At 37.7% G+C, this 22,982-nt stretch overlaps 1 protein-coding gene across 1 annotated transcript in view; it reads right to left on the reverse strand.

The window, feature by feature from the left end:
- The window catches only part of SPDYA (speedy/RINGO cell cycle regulator family member A), a 38,621-nt gene that overhangs the window by 5,384 nt on the left and 10,255 nt on the right, over nt 1-22,982 (reverse strand). Inside the window, exons 5-6 of the mRNA XM_061432952.1 lie at nt 18,048-18,219; nt 9,426-9,723 (exon numbers count right to left, since the gene is read on the reverse strand). Coding sequence (XP_061288936.1) covers nt 9,426-9,723; nt 18,048-18,219 — 470 coding nt within the window. The remainder of the gene's footprint in view (nt 1-9,425; nt 9,724-18,047; nt 18,220-22,982) is intronic.

Raw genomic sequence — 22,982 nt, forward strand, 5'->3', positions numbered from 1 at the left:
AAACTGGCCTTTTCCAGTCCTGTGGTCACTGCTGAGTTTTCCAAATTTGCTGGCATATTGAGTGCAGCACTTTCACAGCATCATCTTCCAGGATTTGAAATAGCTCAACTGGAATTCCATCACCTCCACTAGCTTTGTTTGTAGTGATGCTTCCTAAGGCCCACTTGACTTCACATTCCAGGATGTCTGGCTCTAGGTCAGTGATCACATCATCATGATTATCTTGGTCGTGAAGATCTTTTTTGTACAGTTCTTCTGTGTATTACCATCTTTCTAAATTCCATATATAGGCATTAGTGGGATCCTCTATGACCCACCTCCCAGAATATTGGAAATAAAAGCAAAAATAAACAAATGGGACCTAATTAAAATTAAAAGCTTCTGCATAACAAAGGAAACTATAGGCAAGGTGAAAAGACAGCCTTCGGAATGGGAGAAAATAATAGCAAATGAAGCAACTGACAAACAACTAATCTCAAAAATATACAAGCAACTCCTGCAGCTCAATTCCAGAAAAATAAATGACCCAATCAAAAAATGGGCCAAAGAACTAAATAGACATTTCTCCAAAGAAGACATACAGATGGCTAACAAACACATGAAAAGATGCTCAACACCACTCATTATCAGAGAAATGCAAATCAAAACCACAATGTGGTACCATTTCACGCCAGTCAGAATGGCTGCTATCCAAAAGTCTACAAGCAATAAATGCTGGAGAGGGTGTGGAGAAAAGGGAACCCTCTTACACTGTTGGTGGGAACGCAAACTAGTACAGCCACTGTGGAGAACAGTGTAGAGATTCCTTAAAAAAACTGGAAATAGAACTGCCTTATGATCCAGCAATCCCACTGCTGGGCATACACACCGAGGAAACCAGAATTGAAAGAGATACGTGTACCCCAATGTTCATCGCAGCACTGTTTATAATAGCCAGGACATGGAAGCAACCTAGATGCCCATCAGCAGATGAATGGATAAAGAAAGCTGTGGTACATATACACAATGGAGTATTACTCAGCCATTAAAAAGAATACATTTCTTTTTAATAGGCTCTGGAGCCTATTATACAGAGTGAACTAAGCCAGAAAGAAAATAATTTTTCTTTGTATTGTACCCTCTGTCATCCTGAAACAATAGGTTTTACATTAGCCTTGAGTTAATACTGAGAACAAAACAGAAATAAGAAAGTAATTGTTTCTTCCTATATAGGACTTATATATCCTAAGCCAGGTGTCAGGGTGTTCATCTATAAACAGATGAAAGCACAATTCCATTTACAATTGCCCTAAATCAAGTGCCCCCCTTTTCAACTAAAATCCTCAAAGACCTGTTTGGTTTTTTTTTTTTTCCTTTCCTTGAAGCAAGCTGACTGGCAGAGCTTCTTCCTCCCTTGGTGCACTCTGATTTCCTGTTGAAATATCAACGTCTAAAACATAGATTGTGACTACTCTTGATATCTGAGGGGCTAGTTTGAATAAAATATAAGTGCTTCTGTTCCTCTTTCTTTAAATATTTGTTCAAATTGTGGTTGGAATTCTCTTCTAGTTCATACAGCCTTCCATCAGGGACTTTGTTCTGAATGCTTTCACCATCTCCTTAGTCCTTGGCAGTCAGCTAGGACTTCTGTGGTAACTTAGTTTTACCACAGAAGGCAGGATTTCATCAAAGAGGTCAGTATAGCATCATTGGAATTCAGGCTGTAGTAGATTCAGACCTGGGTTCAAGTGTCACTCTTATCACCTTGGGGAAAGTATTTAACCTCTCTAAGCTTCTGCTTCCTTATCTACAAAGTGGAAATACTAGTATTTACCTTAGGCTTGGCTGTGAGTATTAAGTGAGGTTATGAATGTAAAATGATCAGCATATTGCATGGAACATTTTAAACATCTAGTAAATCTTACCTGTTATGAGGATAAAAGAGTGTGTAAGCAAAAAGAGCTGGGAGAGAGGAGAGGGATACTTAGAGGCAACTCTTATTTTATAATTTAGCCTATGGTAGATACTATTTACCCTCCAATATGAGTGAATGAATAAAAATTATGCTTGAAGATGTTACAAGGGAAAAGAACTAAACAATCAGTCAAAATATTTAGTGATTATTATGGCCAGTGAAAATGAAAGTTTTAGTTGCTCAGTTGTGTCCGACTTTGTGACCCCCATGGACTGTAGCCCACCAGGCTCCTCTGTCCAGGAAGGAATACTAGAGTGGGCTGCCATGCCCTTCTCCAGGAGATCTTCCCAAACCAGGGATCAAACCCAGGTCTCGCAAATTGCAGGCAGATTCTTTACCGTCTGAGCAGGGAAGGGAACAATGACAGGCATGACCCCCTACCTTCAAGAGTCTTAAAAGATTAGTTTCTCTTTTAGTAAAACTTCAGTAGCTACTGCTATAAGGATGTGGTAAAAATAAATAGGTGAAATTCTGAAATAATGAGCCATAAGAAATTGCCAGTCCTATCTTCAGATGGGTGAAAATCTGGGACAAAAGTACTATGAGTAAAAAGGATCACTGCTGCTAGAATATTGTTCTGTTTCAAATTGGGAAATGTCAGAGAAAAACAACCTTTATAAATATAATTTAAATGGAAATTAGAATGTGGTTGACTCCATGTATTTCCAGTTCATAGTTCAGTTCAGTTGCTCAGTCGTGTGCGACTCTTTGCAACCCCATGAACCGCAGCACGCCAGGCCTCCCTGTCCATCACCAACTCACGGAGCTTACCCAAACTCATGTCCATTCAGTCTGTGATGCCATCCAACCATCTCATCCTCTGTCATCCCCTTCTCCTCCTGCCCTCAATCTTTCTCAGCATCAGGGTCTTTTCAAATGAGTCAGCTCTTCGCATCAGGTGGCCAAAGTATTGGAGTTTCGGCTTCAACATCAGTCCTTCCAGTGAAAACCCAGGACTGACCTCCTTTAGGATGGACTGACTAAGGGACTCGCAAGAGTCTTCTCCAACACCACAGTTCAAAGCATCAATTCTTCTGCACTCAGCTTTCTTTATATTTCAACTCTCACATCCATACATGACTACTAGAAAAACCAGTCAAAAGCCTTGACTAGATGGACGTTTGTTGACAAAGTAATGTTTCTGCTTTTCAATATGCTGTCTAGGTTGGTTTTAACTTTCCTTCCAAGGAGCAAGTGTCTTTTAGTTTCATGGCTGCAGTCACCATCTGCAGTGATTTTGGAGCCCCAAAAAATAAAGTCAGCCACTGTTTCCACATCTATTTGCCATGAAGTGATGGGACCAGATGCCATGATCTTTGTTTTCTGAATGTTGAGCTTTAAGCCAACTTTTTCACTCTCCTCTTTCACTTTCATCAAGAACCTCTTTAGTTCTTCTTCGCTTTCTGCCATAAGGGTGGTGTCATCTGCATATCTGAGGTTAATGATATTTCTCCCGGCAATCTTGATTCCAGCTTGTGCTTCATCCAGCACAGCATTTCTCATGATGTACTCTGCATAGAAATTAAATAAGCCGGGTGACAGTGTACAGCCTTGACGTATTCCTTTTCCTATTTGGAACCAGTCTGTTGTTCCATGTCCAGTTCTAACTGTTGCTTCCTGACCTGCATACAGGTTTCTCAAGAGGCAGGTCAGGTGGTCTGGTATTCTCATCTCTTTCAGAATTTTCCAGTTTATTGTGATCCACACAGTCAAAGGATTTGGCATAGTCAACAAAGCAGAAATAGATGTTTTTCTGGAACTCTCTTGCCTTTTTGATGATCCAGCGGATGATGGCAATTTGATCTCTGGTTCCTCTGCCTTTCCTAAAATCAGCTTGAACAACTGGAAGTTCACGGTTCACACGGTTCAACCCAGGCTGAAGCCTGGGTTGGAGAATTTTGAGCATTACTTTACTAGCATGTGAGATGAGTGCAATTGTGTGGTAGTTTGAGCATTCTTTGGCATTGCCTTTCTTTGGGATTGGAATGAAAACTGACCTTTTCCAGTCCTATGGCCACGGCTGAGTTTTCCAAATTTGCTGGCATATTGAGTGCAGCACTTTCACAGCATCATCTTTTAGGATTTGAAATAGCTCAACTGGAATTCCATCACCTCCACTAGCTTTGCTAGTAGTGATGCTTCCTAAGGACCACTTGACTTCACATCCCAAGATGTCTGGGTCTAGGCGAGTGATCACACCATCATGGTTATCTGGGTCATGAAGATCTTTTTTGTATAGGTCTTCTGTGTATTCTTGCCACCTCTTCTTGATATCTTCTGCTTCTTTTAGGTCCATACCATTTCTGTCCTTTATTGAGCCCATCTTTGCATGAAATCTTCCTTTGTATCTCTAATTTCCTTCAAGAGATCTCTAGTCTTTCCCATTCTGTTGTTTTCCTCTATTTCTTTGCATTGGTCACTGAGGAAAGCTTTCTTATCTCTCCTTGCTATTCTTTGGAACTCTGCATTCAAATGGGTATATCTTTCCTTTTCTCCTTTGCTCTTTGCTTCTCTTCTTTTCACAGCTATTTGTAAAGCCTCAGATAGCCATTTTGCTTTTTTTGCATTTCTTTTTCTTGGGGATGATCTTGATCCCTGTCTCCTGTACAATGTCACGAACCTTCATCCATAGTTTAGCAGGCAGTCTATCAGATCTAGTCCCTTAAATCTATTTCTCACTTCCACTGTATAATCATAAGGGATTTTATTTAGGTCATACCTGAATGGTCTAGTGGTTTTTCCTACTTTCTTCAATTTAAGTTTGAATTTGGTAATAAGGAATTCATGATCTGAGGCACAGTCAGCTCCCAGTCTTATTTTTACTGACTGTATAGAGTTTCTCCACCTTTGTCTGCAAAGAATATAATCAATCTGATTTTGGTGTTGACCATCTGGTGATATCCATGTGTAGGGTCTTTTGTGTTATTGGAAGAGAGTATTTGCTATGACCACTGCATTCTCTTGGCAAAACTCTATCATGAGCTCATTCCCATGGTGGGGGTGAGTTGTCCCACCATATCAGACTCAAGAGCACTACAGGAAAAAGGGCCCAGTCAGCTAGGGGCCAGGAAGACACTGTCATTTATCTTATTACTGGAAGTTTATACTTTACACTATTTTCACCCCTTGCCCCTTTCCTCACCACCTCTGGCAACCACCACCTGATGGGGTATCTATGAGTTAGGCTTTTTTTTGATTCCACATATATCACATGGTATTTGCCTTTCACTATCTCATTTATTATTTTACTTAGCACAATGCCCTCAAGGTCCATCCGTGTTGTCACAAATAGTAGATATCCTTCTTTTAAAGATGTGTGTGTGTAAAATATTCTCATTTTATTTTCTTTATCCATTCATCCATTGATGGACAATTAGGTTGTTTCCATTTCATTCCTTGGAATGGAATTATTATTATATTGTAATTATTGCAATTATTATTGCAAATAATGCTGCAATGAACATGGAGATGCAGATATCTTTTCAAGATACTGATTTTGTTTCCTTCAGATAATACCCAGAGGTGGAATTGCTGGATCATATGGTAGTTCTATTTTTAATTTTTTGAGAAACTTGTGTACTATTTTTTGTAGTGACTGTATCCAACAGTGCACAAGGGTTCCTTTTTCTCCACATCCCTATGAAAATTTGTTTCTTGTTAACCACCATTCTAACGGGTGTGAGAGGTTAGCTCATTGTGGATTTAATTAGCATTTCCCTGCTAATTAGTGATGTTGAACACCTTTTCATGTACCTGTTGGCCATTTGTATGTCTTTGAAAAATGTCTGTTCATTTCCTCTTCCCATCTTTTGATTGGATTTTTTTTCTGTTGAGTTTTATGAGTTCTTTATGTGTTTTGGATATTAACCCTTTATCAGATATAAGATTTGCAAATGTTTTCTCCAATTCTGTAGGTTGCCTTTTCATTTGCTGATCATTTCCTATACCATAGAGAGCTTTTTAGTCTGATGGAATTCCACTCTTTGTTTTTGCTTTTGTTGCCTTTGCTTTTGGTATAAAATCCAAAAAGCAATTGCCAAAACCAATTTCAAGGGCCTTACCCTCTGTTTCTTCTAGGGTTTTGTGGTTTCAAGTCTTAAATCCATTTATTTTTGTGCATGGTATAAGATACTGGTCCAGTTTTAAACTCTTTTACATGTGGCTATCTAGTTTTTCCAACTCCATTTATTGATGAGACTGTCTTTTCCCAATGTGTTTTTGACTCCTTTGTCATAAATTAACCATATGTGTGGGTTTATTTCTGTGCTCTCCATTCTATTCCATTGATCTATGTGTCTGTTTTTATACAAATATCATACTGTATTAATATTGTTTTGTAATACCAGGCCTCCCTGTCCCTCACCATCTCCTGAAGCTTGCCCAAGTTCATGTCCATTGCATTGGTGATGCCATCCACATACCATCCACATCTCATCCTTTGACACCCTCTTCTCCTTCTGCCCTCAGTCTTTCCCAGCATCAGGGACTTTTCCAGTGACATTCACATCAGCCATTCACATCAGATAACCAAAATAACTGGAGATTCAGCTTCAGCATCAGTCCTTTGAACAAGTATTCATGGTTTACTTCCCTTAAGATCGACTGGTTTGGTCTCCTTGCTAACCAAGGGACTTTCAGGAATCTTCTCTAGCACCACAGTTCGAAAGCATCAATTTTTTGGTATTCTGCCTTCTTTATGGTCCAGCTCTCACAACCATATGTGACCACTGGGAAGACCATAGCATTGACTATATAGATATTTGTTGGCACTCTATGAACTGGACCATTCAGGTATGACCTAAATCAAATCCCTTACGATTATACAGTGGAAGTGAGAAATAGATTTAAGGGACTAGATCTGATAGACAGAGTGCCTGATGAACTATGGACAAAGGTTCATGACACTGTACAGGAGACAGGGATCAAGACCATCCCCAAGAAAAAGAAATGCAAAAAAAGCAAAATGGCGGTCTGAGGAGGACTTACAAATAGGTATGAAATGAAGAGAAATGAAAAGCAAAGGAGAAAAGGAAAGATATACCCATTTGAATGCAGAGTTCCAAAGAATAGCAAGGAGAGATAAGAAAGCTTTCCTCAGTGACCAATGCAAAGAAATAGAGGAAAACAACAGAATGGGAAAGACTAGAGATCTCTTGAAGGAAATTAGAGATACAAAGGAAGATTTCATGCAAAGATGGGCTCAATAAAGGACAGAAATGGTATGGACCTAAAAGAAGCAGAAGATATCAAGAAGAGGTGGCAAGAATACACAGAAGACCTATACAAAAAAGATCTTCATGACCCAGATAACCATGATGGTGTGATCACTCGCCTAGACCCAGACATCTTGGGATGTGAAGTCAAGTGGTCCTTAGGAAGCATCACTACTAGCAAAGCTAGTGGAGGTGATGGAATTCCAGTTGAGCTATTTCAAATCCTAAAAGATGATGCTGTGAAAGTGCTGCACTCAATATGCCAGCAAATTTGGAAAACTCAGCCGTGGCCATAGGACTGGAAAAGGTCAGTTTTCATCCCAATCCCAAAGAAAGGCAATGCCAAAGAATGCTCAAACTACCACACAATTGCACTCATCTCACATGCTAGTAAAGTAATGCTCAAAATTCTCCAACCCAGGCTTCAGCCTGGGTTGAACCGTGTGAACCGTGAACTTCCAGTTGTTCAAGCTGATTTTAGGAAAGGCAGAGGAACCAGAGATCAAATTGCCATCATCCGCTGGATCATCGAAAAGGCAAGAGAGTTCCAGAAAAACATCTATTTCTGCTTTGTTGACTATGCCAAATCCTTTGACTGTGTGGATCACAATAAACTGGAAAATTCTGAAAGAGATGAGAATACCAGACCACCTGACCTGCCTCTTGAGAAACCTGTATGCAGGTCAGGAAGCAACAGTTAGAACTGGACATGGAACAACAGACTGGTTCCAAATTGGGAAAGGAGTACGTCAAGGCTGTATATTGTCACCCTGCTTATTTAACTTATATGCAGAGTACATTATGAGAAATGCTGCACTGGATGAAGCACAAGCTGGAATCAAGATTGCCGGGAGAAACAGCAATAACCTCAGGTATGCAGATGATACCACCCTTATGGCAGAAAGCAAAGAACCAAAGAGCCTCTTGATGAAAGTGAAAGAGGAGAGTGAAAAAGTTGGCTTAAAGCTCAACATTCAGAAAACAAAGATCATGGCATCCGGTCCCATCACCTTATGGCAAATAGATGTGGAAACAGTGGCTGACTTTATTTTTGGGGCTCCAAAATCACTGCAGATGGTGACTGCAGCCATGAAATTAAAAGACGCTCCTTGGAAGGAAAGCTATGACCAACCTAGACAGCATATTAAAAAGCAGAGACATTACTTTTCCAACAAAGGTCCGTCTAGTCAGTGTTTTTTCTAGTAGTCATTTATGGGTGCGAGAGTTGGGCTATGAAGAAAGCTGAACGCAGAATTGATGCTTTTGAACTGTGGTGTTGGACAAGACTCTTTGAGAGTCACTTGGACTGCAAGGAGATCCAACCAGTCCATCCTAAAGGAGATCAGTCCTGAATATTCATTGGAAGGACTGATGTTGAAGCTGAAACTCCCGTATTTTGGCCACTTGATGCAAAGAACTGACTCATTCGAAAAGACCTTGATGCTGGGAAAGATTGAGGGCAGGAGGAGAAGGGGATGACATAGGTTCAGATGGTTGGGTGGCATCACAGACTCAATGGATATGAGTTTGAGTAAGCTCTGGGAGTTGGTGATTGACAGGAAGGCCTGGCGTGCTGCAGTCCATGCGGTCGCAAAGAGTCGGACACGACTGAGGATTGAACTGACTGATTAATAAGATAAGTAAGTTCTGGGGATATAATGTACATCACAGTGACTATAGTTGACAAAATCCCATATTTGAGAGTTGCTAAGAAAATCCTAAAATTAAAAATCACAAGAAAAAAACAAAAACAAACTATGTGTGGTGATGGATGTTAACTACAATTGTGTTAATCATTTTGCAACATCTATTAAATCATTATGTCACCCACCTAAAACTAATACAATGTTACATGTTACTTTTATTTTAGTTTTTAAAAGTGTGTAAAAGAAACCAGTTACTCACTGATAAAGCTGGGTGGTAAAATTAGAAGTAAATTTATTTTCTTCTTAAAACTTGCTTTGAATAAAATAAACACTTCAAAGAAAATGGTTCAGGCTCTTAAAATACTTGGGAATCCATGGTGAATTAGGTTTTAACAAAAGTCACGTTAAAAATCTTAGTTTAGGTAAACCACCACAAAACAGATACCAAAACAAAAAGTAGCAACTGAAAAGGGGAAATTTTTCAATACTAATTTAACTCATATTGTTATAGTATAAAATTATTACGTACCGCTGCCTACAAGGACTACAGGTCAATAGATAACTTCAATTCATTACTAAGGCACATAGATCTGCCATATTGCTAAATCATACCTTGAGAATAGCTATAAGCTTGAGAAGTATCAACTATTTTGTCCATTGAGAATGAGTTGTGTGATTCCTGAGAATGTTTCTCCACCACCTCTAGTGTATCACTGGATGAAGATGATGATGAAGACAATCCCAGTCTAACATATCTTCCTTTTTTACCACATAGTGAACAATCTACCGGTGTGGCACTAGGTCCCCGGGGCAGTTGAACTTCATCTCTGTTGTAGTTTCTAACAGCTCCACTGTGATGCACAGAGCGTTCTCGTTGCCATATATAATGGGTTGGAGCAATGGCCATAACCTATAGTGGAAAGCTTTCTTTTAGAATTTTTAATAAGATTTTAAAATTTAGTTAAAGAACAAAAATTATAACTTAAGAACAGCTATCTCTAAAACTAGATCTAAAAAAATGTTTAAAAAAAAGCATCTCCAGATAGGGCAGTATTACCTATAAAGTGATGCATTGCTTGGATCCTTAAGATAATTGGTAGAATATTTGAATTATTTCTAACAGGAAATAGAACTGAAGCAACTTTCCAGGTTTTGCTCAAATATTCTAGGTTTGGGAAAGATAATGCCCCCCAAATAATACATCATTCTTAACTTTGGAATGTACTGGGTTGAGAATATTTTTAATTGAGGTTTCCACCTACGTATGTTTATCAGCATGTTTGCAATAACAGCAAGAGATATGGTAAATGAGAACACAGATAAGTTGCTTAACCTCTCTGTTCCTGTTTTCTTGTCTGTAGTATGGGGAGAATAATACTGTCTATTTTAGCAGGTTGTTGCAAGTAATAGATGAGGAATTATTTAGAAAGTACTGAAGATTCTGCACTACATGTCAGACATTGTTCTCTAAAGTGTGTTAGATAAGATACTGCCTTTAGAGTTGGGATAGACTTAGTTTCTTATCCTAGCTCTGCCACTTGCTAGTTGTATGATGCTAGTTACTTAACCTTTAGGAGCCTCAATTTCTTCATATCTAAAACCAGGGATACTATCTGCCTCATAGGATTGTCCTGAAGGGTAAATATGTATAAAATCCTTATCACACAGTAAACATCTGGCCAATGAAAGCAAATGATAGTCATTTAAGAAGACAAGTTAGGGAAATGTACCTACCTGCTGACCTCATGGTGTCTAAAACTTCAAAACAGAATGTTAGAATGTTACTTCTAAACACACAAAAAATGTTTAGTTGCAGTTATCAATGACCCAAGGTAAATTAGAATTGTAGAATTTGAGAGCTAGACAGTGCTTTTAAAAAACATTTAAGTTTCTGGACAAAACTATAATTCAAAAAGATAGACAGTGCTTTATTAATTGCCTAGTCAAGTGATTTTTCAGACTGGTTTGAGGAGCCCTTGGTTTCACAGACAATGCTGGGGATCACAGGAGGGGCTAAGGGAAGACAGAGCAGCTTGGAGAACCTCAGTTTGGGAGATCATATAAAATTGTTTTGGAAAGAAGCTTTTGTTGTTAAGAATGAAAACCTTAACTGCACCTCCCACCCCCAGTCCCGGTTAAAGCTGAATCCCTCAGAAAATAGGGTTTTTGCGGTTATTGTCTCATTCAAGGCAATGAATAAAGAATACTAGCTATGCTAACTTTATGATCGTTTCTTTTAAACTTTTTATTTTGTATTAGGGTATAGCCAGTTAACAATGTGATAGTTTTAGGTGAATAGCAAAGGGACTCAGCCATCCATATACGTGTATCCATTCTCCCCCAAACTCCCCTTCCATCCACAGTGCCATATAACTTGAGCAGAGTTCCATGTAGCTATGCTAATTTTTAAAGTGTACTTTAGGATTGGATTTATTTTATAATCTACTTCTTAAATCCTTGAAAAAAGTTTTCAACCAAAGACATGTAATTAAAGTTATATATCTTTTAAAAGGCAGAAGTAAATAAAGATGTTAACTGTAAACATATATATTTGTATGACAATGTAAAATTTGTTTAAGAAATACACAAGGTGAGGAAGTAAAATGTCAGTTTTCCTTATTCCTTCCAAATTTATCTATAATTTTTCCTTAGTATTTCTCTATTTCCCATACCTGGAATGGCCTTTCCCTTTATTTGTCCTAGCATTGCTTTTCCTTTAATGCCTGGCATAAATCCCACCTTTCTAGAAACTCCAGGTTTCAAATTTTGTTTTATTGTTAATCCTATATTAGGACTCAGCATATAAATGTTAGTACTCAGATATATCTTTTTATGCATGTAACCCCTTCCGGACAGGAACAGCTTCTTGTACATCTCTCTCTCAAATGCCCTCTCCACTACTGTGAAAGTGAAAGTTGCTCAGTTGTGTCTGACTCTTTGTGACCCTATGGACTATACAGTCCATGGAATTCTCCAGGCCAGAATACTGGAGTGGGTAGCCAGTTCCCTTCTCCACAACAGTACACAGTCATTAAATATTTCTTAATGATAGATGAAAATAAGAAATTAAGAGGCCACTGACATTACTAGCCTTCAACAATATAACTTTTGTAGGAACCCTACAGCAAAGTCTAATGAAGAAAGCAGAGGAAACTATGAAGTAAAGGGAACTCTGAAGCAAAGGGCACAATATAGAAGATTTGATATTGTTCTTTCTGCAATAAATTAGGCATCATAGTCTCTCCACATGCTAACCCAGAGAAGTGCATGCAAGTGCACTCTTTTAAATATATATGAGGTCTACATATATTTTGCACACACACTAGAATGTTACAGTGATAACAACAGTGAGTTAAAAAGAAAACTGTACCGCAGTCAAAAAAGCAAGATTTTGGTCTTAATTCTATTTAGTTCCTATGACCTTAGGTAAATTTCATTAACTTTCTCAGCCACAGGCCTTTTATATATAAGGAAATAGATCACTTAAGAGTTATCAAATTCTACAATTCTATGAAAGTGACTTCTCTGAAGCATTGGTAGCACTTGACCTATCAGAAACATTATCCTAGTTTTTTTTACTTTATCTCACTCTTCTGTTATTTTTAGTGATTTCTTGGTGGGGGGTGGAAGTGGGCTTTGGCATTTTTAAAATTTAATATTTGGCTGTTTTGCTCTCTATACATTCTATTTCTCTATGATCTCAAGTGGCAGTATAATATAAGGTGTTAAAAGCAATGACTCTCGAGTTAGACTGCCTAGGTTTGAATACTGGTGTGCTGCTTTTCTAATTGTGTGAACTTGGAGAAGTCATTTAGTTAGTCTCTCTGTGCCTGTTTCCTTATCTGGATTACCTAGTTAGCTGTAAGAATTGTGAGAGTTAATACATGTGCAGTACTGAGACCAGTGCTCAGAAAGTATTAACATTACTTTCATTGTGGATCTTTTATCTACTACCAAACTTGAAACATCACTTAATGAAATGACAGATGTCAGAGAACACAGAACATTGGGAAACCATCAGATGTGAAGTCAAGCTCTGGTTCTGCCATTTAACTGTGTATCATCTTGAGTAAATTTCAACCTCCGTGGTCCTCAGTTTCATCAGTTATAAAATGAGAATGCTACAATCCTCAAAAGTACTTTTGTGAGGATAAGAAGCTAATTTATATGAAAATATAAATTTGTAAAGCACAATGCAAATGTATAGTATAATTATTGTAAGCCAGTTTGTAGCTAGTATTGTAACTTGCATTTATTTTCAGATATGTGACTAAAAAATGGGTTGGCAGTGTGCCAGTACTGGGCTCTTAATAACAAATGCATAGAACACTTAACTAAATTTCTTAGCATGTATCCCCACCCCCACCCCCCCAAAAAATTATATATCTGGATATCTGGATAAGGGTCAGTGCTAAGGCTACTCAGTAAAGAATTGTTCCAAAGTCTTGTTTATTTTTAATGTTTTTTTATTGAAGTGCAGTTGATTCACAATGTTTCAGGTGTACAGCAAAGTGATGCAGTTGTATACATTCTCAGATTATCTTCCATTGTTGATTATTACAAGATACTGAATGTAGTTTCCTTGTTATACAGTAGAAGTCCTTGTAGGTTTTCATGGATAAGAAAGTATGAAAAAGAAATGGAAGCTTTAAGTTTGATTATGTCAGTCAGTTGTATTTACTGAGTACCTACTACAAGTCAGGCACTGTTCTAGATGCTGTACACGTAATAAGCACAGAATAAAGACCCTCTTGGGGACTTCCCTGGCAGTCCAGTGAGTAGGACACAACACTTTCACTGCCGAGGGCTCAGGTTCAATCCCTGGTTGAGGGAACTAAGATCCTGCAACCTGCACAATGCAGCCCAAAAAAAAAAAAGACCTTATTGGAATTTATATTCTAGTAGGAGGAATAGACATCAGCAAGATAAGTAAGTAAAATAGAGTGTTATACAATGGCTAAGTGTTGTGAGGAAAACCAGGAAAAGGAGTAGGGAGTAATAGAGGGACGTACTACTTGCTATTTTACCAGCTTTATTGAGATGTAACTCAGATATCATACAATTCACTGGTTTAAAGTACAAAATTCAATGGCTTTTGATATCTTCAGGGTAGTACAATGATTACCACAATCAATTTTAGTACATTTTCATCACTTCATAGAGAAGGCAGTCACACTCCATTCCCCCCTCCCTTCAGCCTCAGGCAACCACTTTCTATGATTTTGTATTTATGTATTCTTCACAGTTGATGTAAATGAACTACGTGGCTCTCTGAGGACTGGCTTCTTTCACTTGCATAAGGTTTTCAGCATTCATCCACTTTGTAGCATGTATCAATACTTTATTCATTTTAATTGCCAAGTAATATATCATTGTATTGATACTTTGTCTATCATCCATTAACTGCTGGACATTTCAATTGTTTTTACAACTATTGACTATTATGAATAAAGCCGCTTGCTATAAACATTCATGTAGAAGTTTTCAAAAAATATCTATTTTTGGCTGTGCTGAGTCTTCATTGCTATACTTTCTCTAGTTGCTGTGAGCAGGAGCTACTCTCTAGTTGTGGAGCATGGGCTTCTCGTTGTGGTGGATTCTCTTGTTGCAGTGTACAGGTTCTAAGGGCACATGGGCTTCAGTAGTTGCTGCTCCTGGGCTGCAGAGTGCAAGCTGAGTAGTTGTGGCACACGAGCTTAGTTGCTCCATGGCATGTGGGATCTTCTGGGATCAAACTGGGATCCCTTACATTGTAAGGTAGATTCTTAACCACTGGACCACCAGGAAAGCCCCATGTACAAGTTTTTGTGTGAATATAATTTTCATTTTTTTGGAGTATAAAACTAAGAGTGGAATTGCTGGGTCATATGGTCTCTGTTTAGCTTTTTGAGGAACTGCCAGACTGTTTTCCGAAGCAACTAAATGATTTTACATTCCCACCAGAAGTGAAAGTTCCAATTTTTCCACATCCTTGTCAATATTTGTTATTATCAGTCTTTTTTTTTTTTTTTAATTATAGCCTTCCTAGTGCATGTAACACACAAGGCAATGGCACCCCACTCCAGTACTCTTGCCTGGAAAATCCCATGGATGGAGGAGCCTGGTGGGCCGCAGTCCATGGGGTCGCTAAGAGTCGGACAAGACTCAGCGACTTCACTTTCACTTTTCACTTTCTTGCATTGGAGAAGGAAATGGCAACCCACTCTAGTGTTCTTGCCTGGAGAATCCCAGGGACAGGGGAGCCTGGTGGGCTGCTGTCTTTGGGGTCGCACAGCGTCAGACACGACTGAAGTGACTTAGCAGCAGTGCATGTAAAGAAATATCTCCTTGATTTTGATTTTACATTTTTCTGATGGCTGTTGAACATCTATTCATGTGCTTTTTTGCCCATCTGAATATCTTTTTTGAAGAAATGTGTATTTAGATCCTTTGCCCTTTAGAAAATTGGTCTGTCTCTTTATTTCTGAGTTTTAAGAGCTGTTTATATATTTTAGATACAAGTACCTTATAAGACAGATGATTTGCAAAGATTTTCTTCCAGTTTCTGGGCTGTCTCTTCACTTTCTTAATGGTGCCCTTTGAAGAACGAAATTTTTAAATTTTGATGATGCTAATTTTTTAATCTGTATTTTCTATTCTTGCTTGTGCTTCTGGTTATTACATCTAAGAAACCTAATCCAAGGTCATGAAGATTTAACACCTATGTTTTAAGAATTTTATAGTTTTTAGCTCTTAAATATAGGTCTTTGATCCATTTGAGTTCGTTTTTATATATAATATGAAGCAGGGGTCCAGGTGCTTTCTTTTGCATGTGGACATCCAGTTGCTTCAGCACAATTTGTTGAAAAAGATTATTCTTGCCCCACTGAGTTTTCTTGGTACCCTTGCCAAAAGTCAATTGAACATAAATTTCTGGACTCTTCAATTTTTATTCCATTGAGGGAGATACTATGCAATATAGGGGTAAGGAATGATTTCTCTGAGGTGACACTTAGAGTTCTGCATGAAGTGAGGAAGTGAAGCATACTAACTAATACCTGGGAGAAAGCATTCCAGATAATAGGAATGGCAAGTGCAAAGACTCCAAGGTGGGACGGTCCTTGATAAATCTGAGGAATAGCTAGAAGGCCAGTGTCGTTGAAGTGATGTGAACAAATCTGGGAGATAAAGTCAATGAAATAAGGGAGGAGAGCTGGCAGACCATGTGGAGCAAGATAAGGAGGTTGACTTTTACTCTGTGAGATGAGAAACCTCTGAAGGTTTGTGAGTAGAGGAGACATGATTTGATTTCCTAAAAGATTTACTCTGGCTGCTGTGAAGAATAAACTATAGGAGAGAAAGACTGTGAGGGAGTCTATTTGGAACGTCATGGAAATAGTTGAGGCAAGAGATGACAAAGTAGGGTTTAGTGGTGGAGAAGGTGAGAAATGGTGGGATGCTGGATATTTCTTTAAGATATAGATCTGAAAAAAAAAAAAAAAAACCCTAGGGTGACAGTTTTTGGCCAACAACTAGAATGATGAAGTTACTGTTTATTGACATGTGGAAGATTGTAGGAGGAGCAAGTGTGGAGGTCTGTGTGGGAGAATCAAAAACTTTTCAGCATGTTAAGTCTGAGGTATCTACTAGATAATGAAATATGAAGTAGGAAGTTAGATATGCCAATCTGGAACTAGGGGAGGACTCTGTTAGTTCTCAGTGCTGAAGCCTTGAGAGACTGAACTTTTCTGTAAATCCCACTGACATTTTCAGTGTCAATGAAATGAGTGAAAAAGTCAGTGAAAAATCAGTGAAAAAGTCATTACAACAACTGACTTTTCAGGTGTCTAAAACATTGTAGTCTTTTATAAGCCACATCATTCTCTAACAGTCTGGTGCCAGCAACCAAGGTAATTCCAGATCCAACAGAATAAAACTGTTGCAGTTAAAATGTGAGTCATTTTATTTTAGGAGTGGTGGGCAGTCTACCATGAGTAAGCATTGCCTATCCTGACCTCTTGCCTCCAGTGCCTCCTCCATGCACTTGGCTGAGTGTTCCATGGAGCTTGAAGCATTTACTTTGATAAAACCAAAGTGCTCAAATAAGGGCACCATTATACCAAGGATGGCAACAGGTACACAAATTACCCACTCCTGACCTGGGGAAGCAGTGACAAAAAATAACAAGACAGGAATTTTTCAATGCCCTGTAATTGAAATGAGTCCTTTAAATTCATTAATGAGGATCCACTAATGGAAGAGAGGTAGTCATATATACTCATCCTTTCATATTTTTCTACTGAATATAATCATGTGCTATACAGTCTTCTAAGTTATTTCGGAATCTTTGCATTTCTCCCAATATTCAACAATTCTAATTTAATCCAAAACCATGTATAACTTCTATAACTTCATCTCATTAATAAATATAATTAACAAGATTAGTTCTGGACAGAGTTCTGTGACACACTTCTAAAGTCTTCTCTCAGGTTAGATACTAATCCATTAATTGGCTTCTCTGGCCTAGATATGACTAGGTATGACTTCATTTAATTACAGCATTATCTGCCCAAACTTTTCTGAACTAGTTCTGGCTTATATTAATGAACTTAATTAATTACATGAACTAGTTACTGCCTTCCATTAATTTTCTACTCCAATATTTTTAGTTTGAAACATTAACTTTCTTTACTGAAAACCAGAACATCAGATAAAATAACTGATCTTTTAATTTAGTGTCCTTCTGCTTTACATTAATAGAATCTGTCATCAAGGAAACTTACTTTATGTATGCTATATGAACAGAGGTATAGTTTTTAAGCTTATTTAAATTTATTTAAATTTTAATACCACACTGTTTATATTTCAACCTTGTGAATGTGAAATTTTGATAATTTAGTGGAAATTATTATTCAGCTCCAATGTTATTACCCTGAGGTACTTTGGAATGTGCACACTATTTCTTCCTAATATATTGGTGATCCTTTAGAGAAGAGAAATACACTAAAATAAAAAATACTTTCTATGGAAGTAGTCTGTTCAGAAAAAAAGAAATGACACTTTTTAATTATTGTGCTATAAATTTAAAATATCAACATTTTAATATACAAATTGTACTCATGGTCATCAAGGTTAACAGTTTACCCTTCATTTACAAAAAAAATGAAGCATTAGAAGCACATTAAAAAACAAGACAGGGAAAATTACATAAAGAGAAGACAGAGATTATATATATAAAGCATTTAAAAATCTTACCTCCTCACAGCATCGCCTGCTTACAATAGCCCTATAGTCAATTCTATCCCAGAGTTGGTCCCTTAACTTTAAGAAGTCAGGGAATAATTTTCTCCAGTTTTTCCCTAAAGCCCATGGAAAAATTTCATATTTGGATTCTTCTTCATCTTCTTCAACTGTATTAGCGAGATACCTAAAAAAGAAGACCAACAACTCAAAAAAGAAATGGGTAAAGGACAGGAAGAGAGTTTACGCACATGCAAAAAACCCAGCTTGTTTATAAACACAGTAACAGATGTTCAAGCCTTATGAATGATTAAAGAAATGTATATAAAAATTAGAGATACAATGAATTTTACATTGTTGAGTTCTGGATATTTATATATTCCTATAAATTTTGAGCTTTGTTCTAGTATGCAGTTATTGAAACAGTCTGATCCTTTCAAGTCTTGATTTCATGATTTGTTAGATAGATCTGGAGCAATGTTCAGTTTGGGGCTAATTACTCCCCATTAGGGCAAGATGTTTCCAAGTACTCTACTCAGTACTGAATTATTCAGTGTGAACTGGAAGTTTTTTCAGTCTGGCTGGTGCGAACAGGCACTATTTGAGCCATGGGTGAATGTTAGGCACTGTGTTCCCTCTAACCTTTTCTTATGGTCTTTCTTTACACTCAAATACCTGAGGGGATTAGGCATGCACAGAAGTAGGAAAACAGGACAGATAAGAAGAAGAATCATTAGCCAATCAAAACTGATATATGGTAGAAGTAATAGACAAAGACACTAAAACAGTTACAATTATTCCAGATGTTCAAAAAGACAAGTAGACACATTGAAAGTATACTTCTAGAGATGAAAACTTTGTGTACAAAGAAAATTACACTGAGTGAGGGTAACAGCAGATTAAATGTCACAGAAGAAAAGATTTGTGCACTGAAGACATAGCAATATAAACTATCCAAAATGAAACACACTGAGAAAACGAAACAAAAATAATGAACAGAGCATCAGTAAGCTGTGAGACAACTTCAAGTAGCTTAATAAAGGTGAAATTGGAATCCCTAAAGGGTGGTGGGTGGACAAAATAAAAAAACACCTGAAGAAATAATTAATGAAAAATTTTGAAATTTGATGAAAACTATAAACCCACAAAGAAGTTGAATAAACTCCAAAGCACAAAACATATAGAAAATTACACCAAAGCATATCATAATTAATTGCTTAGGGCCAGTGATATAGAGGGGCTTCCCTGGTGGCTCAGAGGGTAAAGCGTCTGCCTGCAATGCAGGAGACCTGGGTTCGATCCCTGGGTCAGGAAGATCCCGTGGAGAAGGAAACGGCAACTCACTCCGGTACTCTTGCCTAGAAAATCCCATGGACAGAGAAGCCCGGTAGACTACAGTCCATGGGATCGCAAAGAGTTGGACACAACTGAGTGACTTCACTTCACTTCAGTGATATAGAGAAAATCTTAAAAGCAGTCAGAGAAAAAAATAAGACACATTACATTACACAGGAATAGAGATAAGGATGAAGCAGATTTCTCACTGGTAACAGTGCAAGCTCCATAGATGATTTTCTAAGGGAAAAAAAGGCAACTTGTAATAAAAAGATTTATAAAACATATAAGGAAACAAGGCAAAATGAACAGAAACAGGCTGTGAAGTGTGAAGATACTGTAATTAACAAACACCCAATAAAAGGGGGTCTTAAAGGCAAACAGAAAGGCAGGCAAATGATCCCAAGTGGAAGGTTTGAGATGCAAGAAGTAACAGTAATGAAAGATATATAAATATGTGGGCAAATCTAAACAAATGTTGAATTTATAAAACAACAATAATAATGTCTGACTTTTTAGAGAGCATCATGTAGAACTAATGGAATTGTAAGACAAGAGAACATAAGTTGGGTCTTGTAATTAAAAATAACTAGGGTAATTGCTGAAAGAATAGGTGTAGAATGTAAGATTTCCAAAGAAGTAGAGGAAAAAAGGTGTCAAAGGTAAAAATTTTTTAATCTCAATTAAAAAAAAGATAAAAGTAGGGGGGAAAGAAGAAACAGGAAAAAAAAAATGGAGTATTTACAAAGTACAAAACAAGATGGTGGGAAAAAATGCAAATATATAAGAAACAAGAGTATTTTTTTCTGTAGTGAAAGTGAACCACAGCTACACATATCAACAGAAATTAGTCTCAGAATAATATCATAAAGCAAAAGAAGGAATTTACAGAAGACTGTACATATAATTTTTATTGTACAGCCCCAAAATAGGAATAACCAAATAATATATTATTTAGAGGTATATACATAGAACAAAGGAAAGCAAAAAAATGATTACTTGTGGAAGGAAGAGGCTCTAACTGGGAAACTGTGCTGTGAGCTTCTAAGATTCTGGTAATGTTCTGTTCTTAAGTCAGGGGTACATGAATGTTTGTTTTGCTTTTATTCTTTCACACACACATACATATACACTCCAGTCACTCTTCTGTAGATATTTCACGTTAAAAAATTTTAAAAGCACACACAGAAGTGTGAGTACATTTCTATTCATACACAGTATGAATACCAGTAACATACACACTGGTTCATATATAGAAAATTATTTCTAGACAGATACATATGAAACCGTTAATTATCCTTGAGGAGGGAGATCAAGATCTTGAGATACGAGAAGACTTACTTTTAATTGTATACACTCCTATGTAGTCTTTTTAACCATGCACATATTCATATTTGTGTATGTGTATGTGTGTCTCAGTTGTGTCCAACTCTTTGTGACTCCATGGACTGTAGCCCACCAGGCCCCTCTGTTCATGGGATTTTCCAGGTAAGAATACTGGAGTGGGTTGCCATGCCCTCCTCGAGGGGATCTTCTTGACCCAGGGATCGAACCCACGTCTCTTGCATCTCCTGCACTGGCAGGCAGGTTCTTTACCACTGGTGCCACCTGAAAAGTACTCATTCATATTTAGTTACATTAATATGAGTACTTATATATTTTTATTCTCCCTTAAAATAATTATATATTTTAGTATTATTTTACATTATATGTGTATTATTAATATCATAAAGCACTTCATTGTTAAACTCACTCAGTTATTTGAATCAAATTGTGTCCTTTGTGAAATTACATCAAGTAATTTCTCACTTTAGTATCCCTAATAATTGTTAGTAAACTGTAGATAGAGTTGGAAGAGGTTGGCCCCTTTCATGCTTGCTGATTATGAAAAATCTATAATGCACATATTGAGTGACACACTCAGTATGCCAGCAAATTTGGAAAACTCAGCAGTGGCCACAGGACTGGAAAAGGTCAGTTTTCATTCCAATCCCCAAAAAAGGCAATGCCAAAGAATGTTCAAACTACCACACAATTGCACTCATCTCACATGCTAGCACAGCAATGCTCAAAATTCTCCAAGCCAGGCTTCAACAGTATGTGAATCTTGAACTTGCAGATGTTCAAGCTGGATTTAGAAAAGGGAGAGGAACCAGAGATCAAATTGCCAACATCCATTGGATCATAGAAAAAGCAAGAGAGTTCCAGAAAAACATCTATACCAAAGCCTTTGACTGTGGATCACAACAAACTGTGGAAAATTCTTAAAGAGATGGGAACACCAGACCACCTTACCTGCCTCCTCAGAAATCTGTATGCAGGTCAAGAATCAACAGTTAGAACTGAACATGGGACAACGGACTGGTTCCAAATTGGGAAAGGAGTATGTCAGGCTCTATATTGTTCCCCCTGCTTATTTAACTTATATGCAGTGTACATCCTGTGAAATGCCAAGCTGGATGAAAACAAGCTGGGAGAAATATCAATGACCTACATATGCAGATGACACCACCCTTATAGCAGAAAGCAAAGAACTAAAGTTTCATAAAGAACTGATGAAAGTGAAAGAGGAGAGTGAAAAAGCTGGCTTAAAACTCAACATTCAAAAAACTAAAATCATGGCATCCATTCCCATCACTTCATGGCAAATAGATGGGGAAACAGTGGAAACAGTGACAGACTTTATTTTGGGGGGCTCCAAAATCACTGCAGATGGTGACTGCATCCATGAGATTAAAGATGCTTGCTCCTTGGAAGAAAAGCTATGCCAAACCTAGTAGCATATTAAAAAGCAGAGACATTTCTTTACAGACAAAGGTCCGTCTAGTCAAAGCTATGGTTTTTCCAGTAGTCACATATGGATGTGAGAGTTGGACTATAACAAAAGCTGAGCACCGAAGAATTGATGCTTTTCAACTGTGGTGTTGGAGAAGACTCTTGAGAGTCCCTTGGACAGCAAGGAGATCCAACTAGTCAATCCTAAAGGAAATCAGTCCTGAATATGCACTGGAAGGACTGATGTTGAAGCTGGAACTCCAATACTTTGGTCACCTGATGTGAAGAACTGACTCACTGGAAAACACCCTGATGCTAGGAAAGATTGAGGGTGGGAGAAGGGGTTGACAGAGGATGAAATGGTTGGATGGCATCACGGACATGATTTTGAGCAAGCTCCGGGAGTTGGTGATGGACAGGGAAGCCTGGCGTGCTGAAGTCCATGGGGTTGCAAAGAGTTGGACACTTCTGAGCAACTAAACTGAACTGATAATGCACTATGTTACAGAGGACCCTGATAGGCTACAGTCCACAGGGTCACAAAGAGCTGGACATGACTGAGCAACTTCACTTTCACTTTTCAATAGGACCACATTATGATTTCATTCTACATTAACAATTTTTCAGGCTCCATGCAATGAAATGTCTGTATCTTACACATGTAAGTTGTCTTCTAATTTGAAATAGATTTTTCTTGGAGCAGAGTCCATTTATTTTGCATAAGGTTAATTATATTTATTCAAATAAAGACTTAAGAAATTCTACATTAGCCATTGAGGTATGCAAAAAAAGTAAGGTACACATTCCTTGCCTTTAAGGAGTTTATAGTCAAGTAGAAAA

This window comes from Bos javanicus, chromosome 11, assembly GCF_032452875.1.
Source record: "Bos javanicus breed banteng chromosome 11, ARS-OSU_banteng_1.0, whole genome shotgun sequence".
In the NCBI taxonomy this organism is placed as follows: domain Eukaryota; kingdom Metazoa; phylum Chordata; class Mammalia; order Artiodactyla; family Bovidae; genus Bos; species Bos javanicus.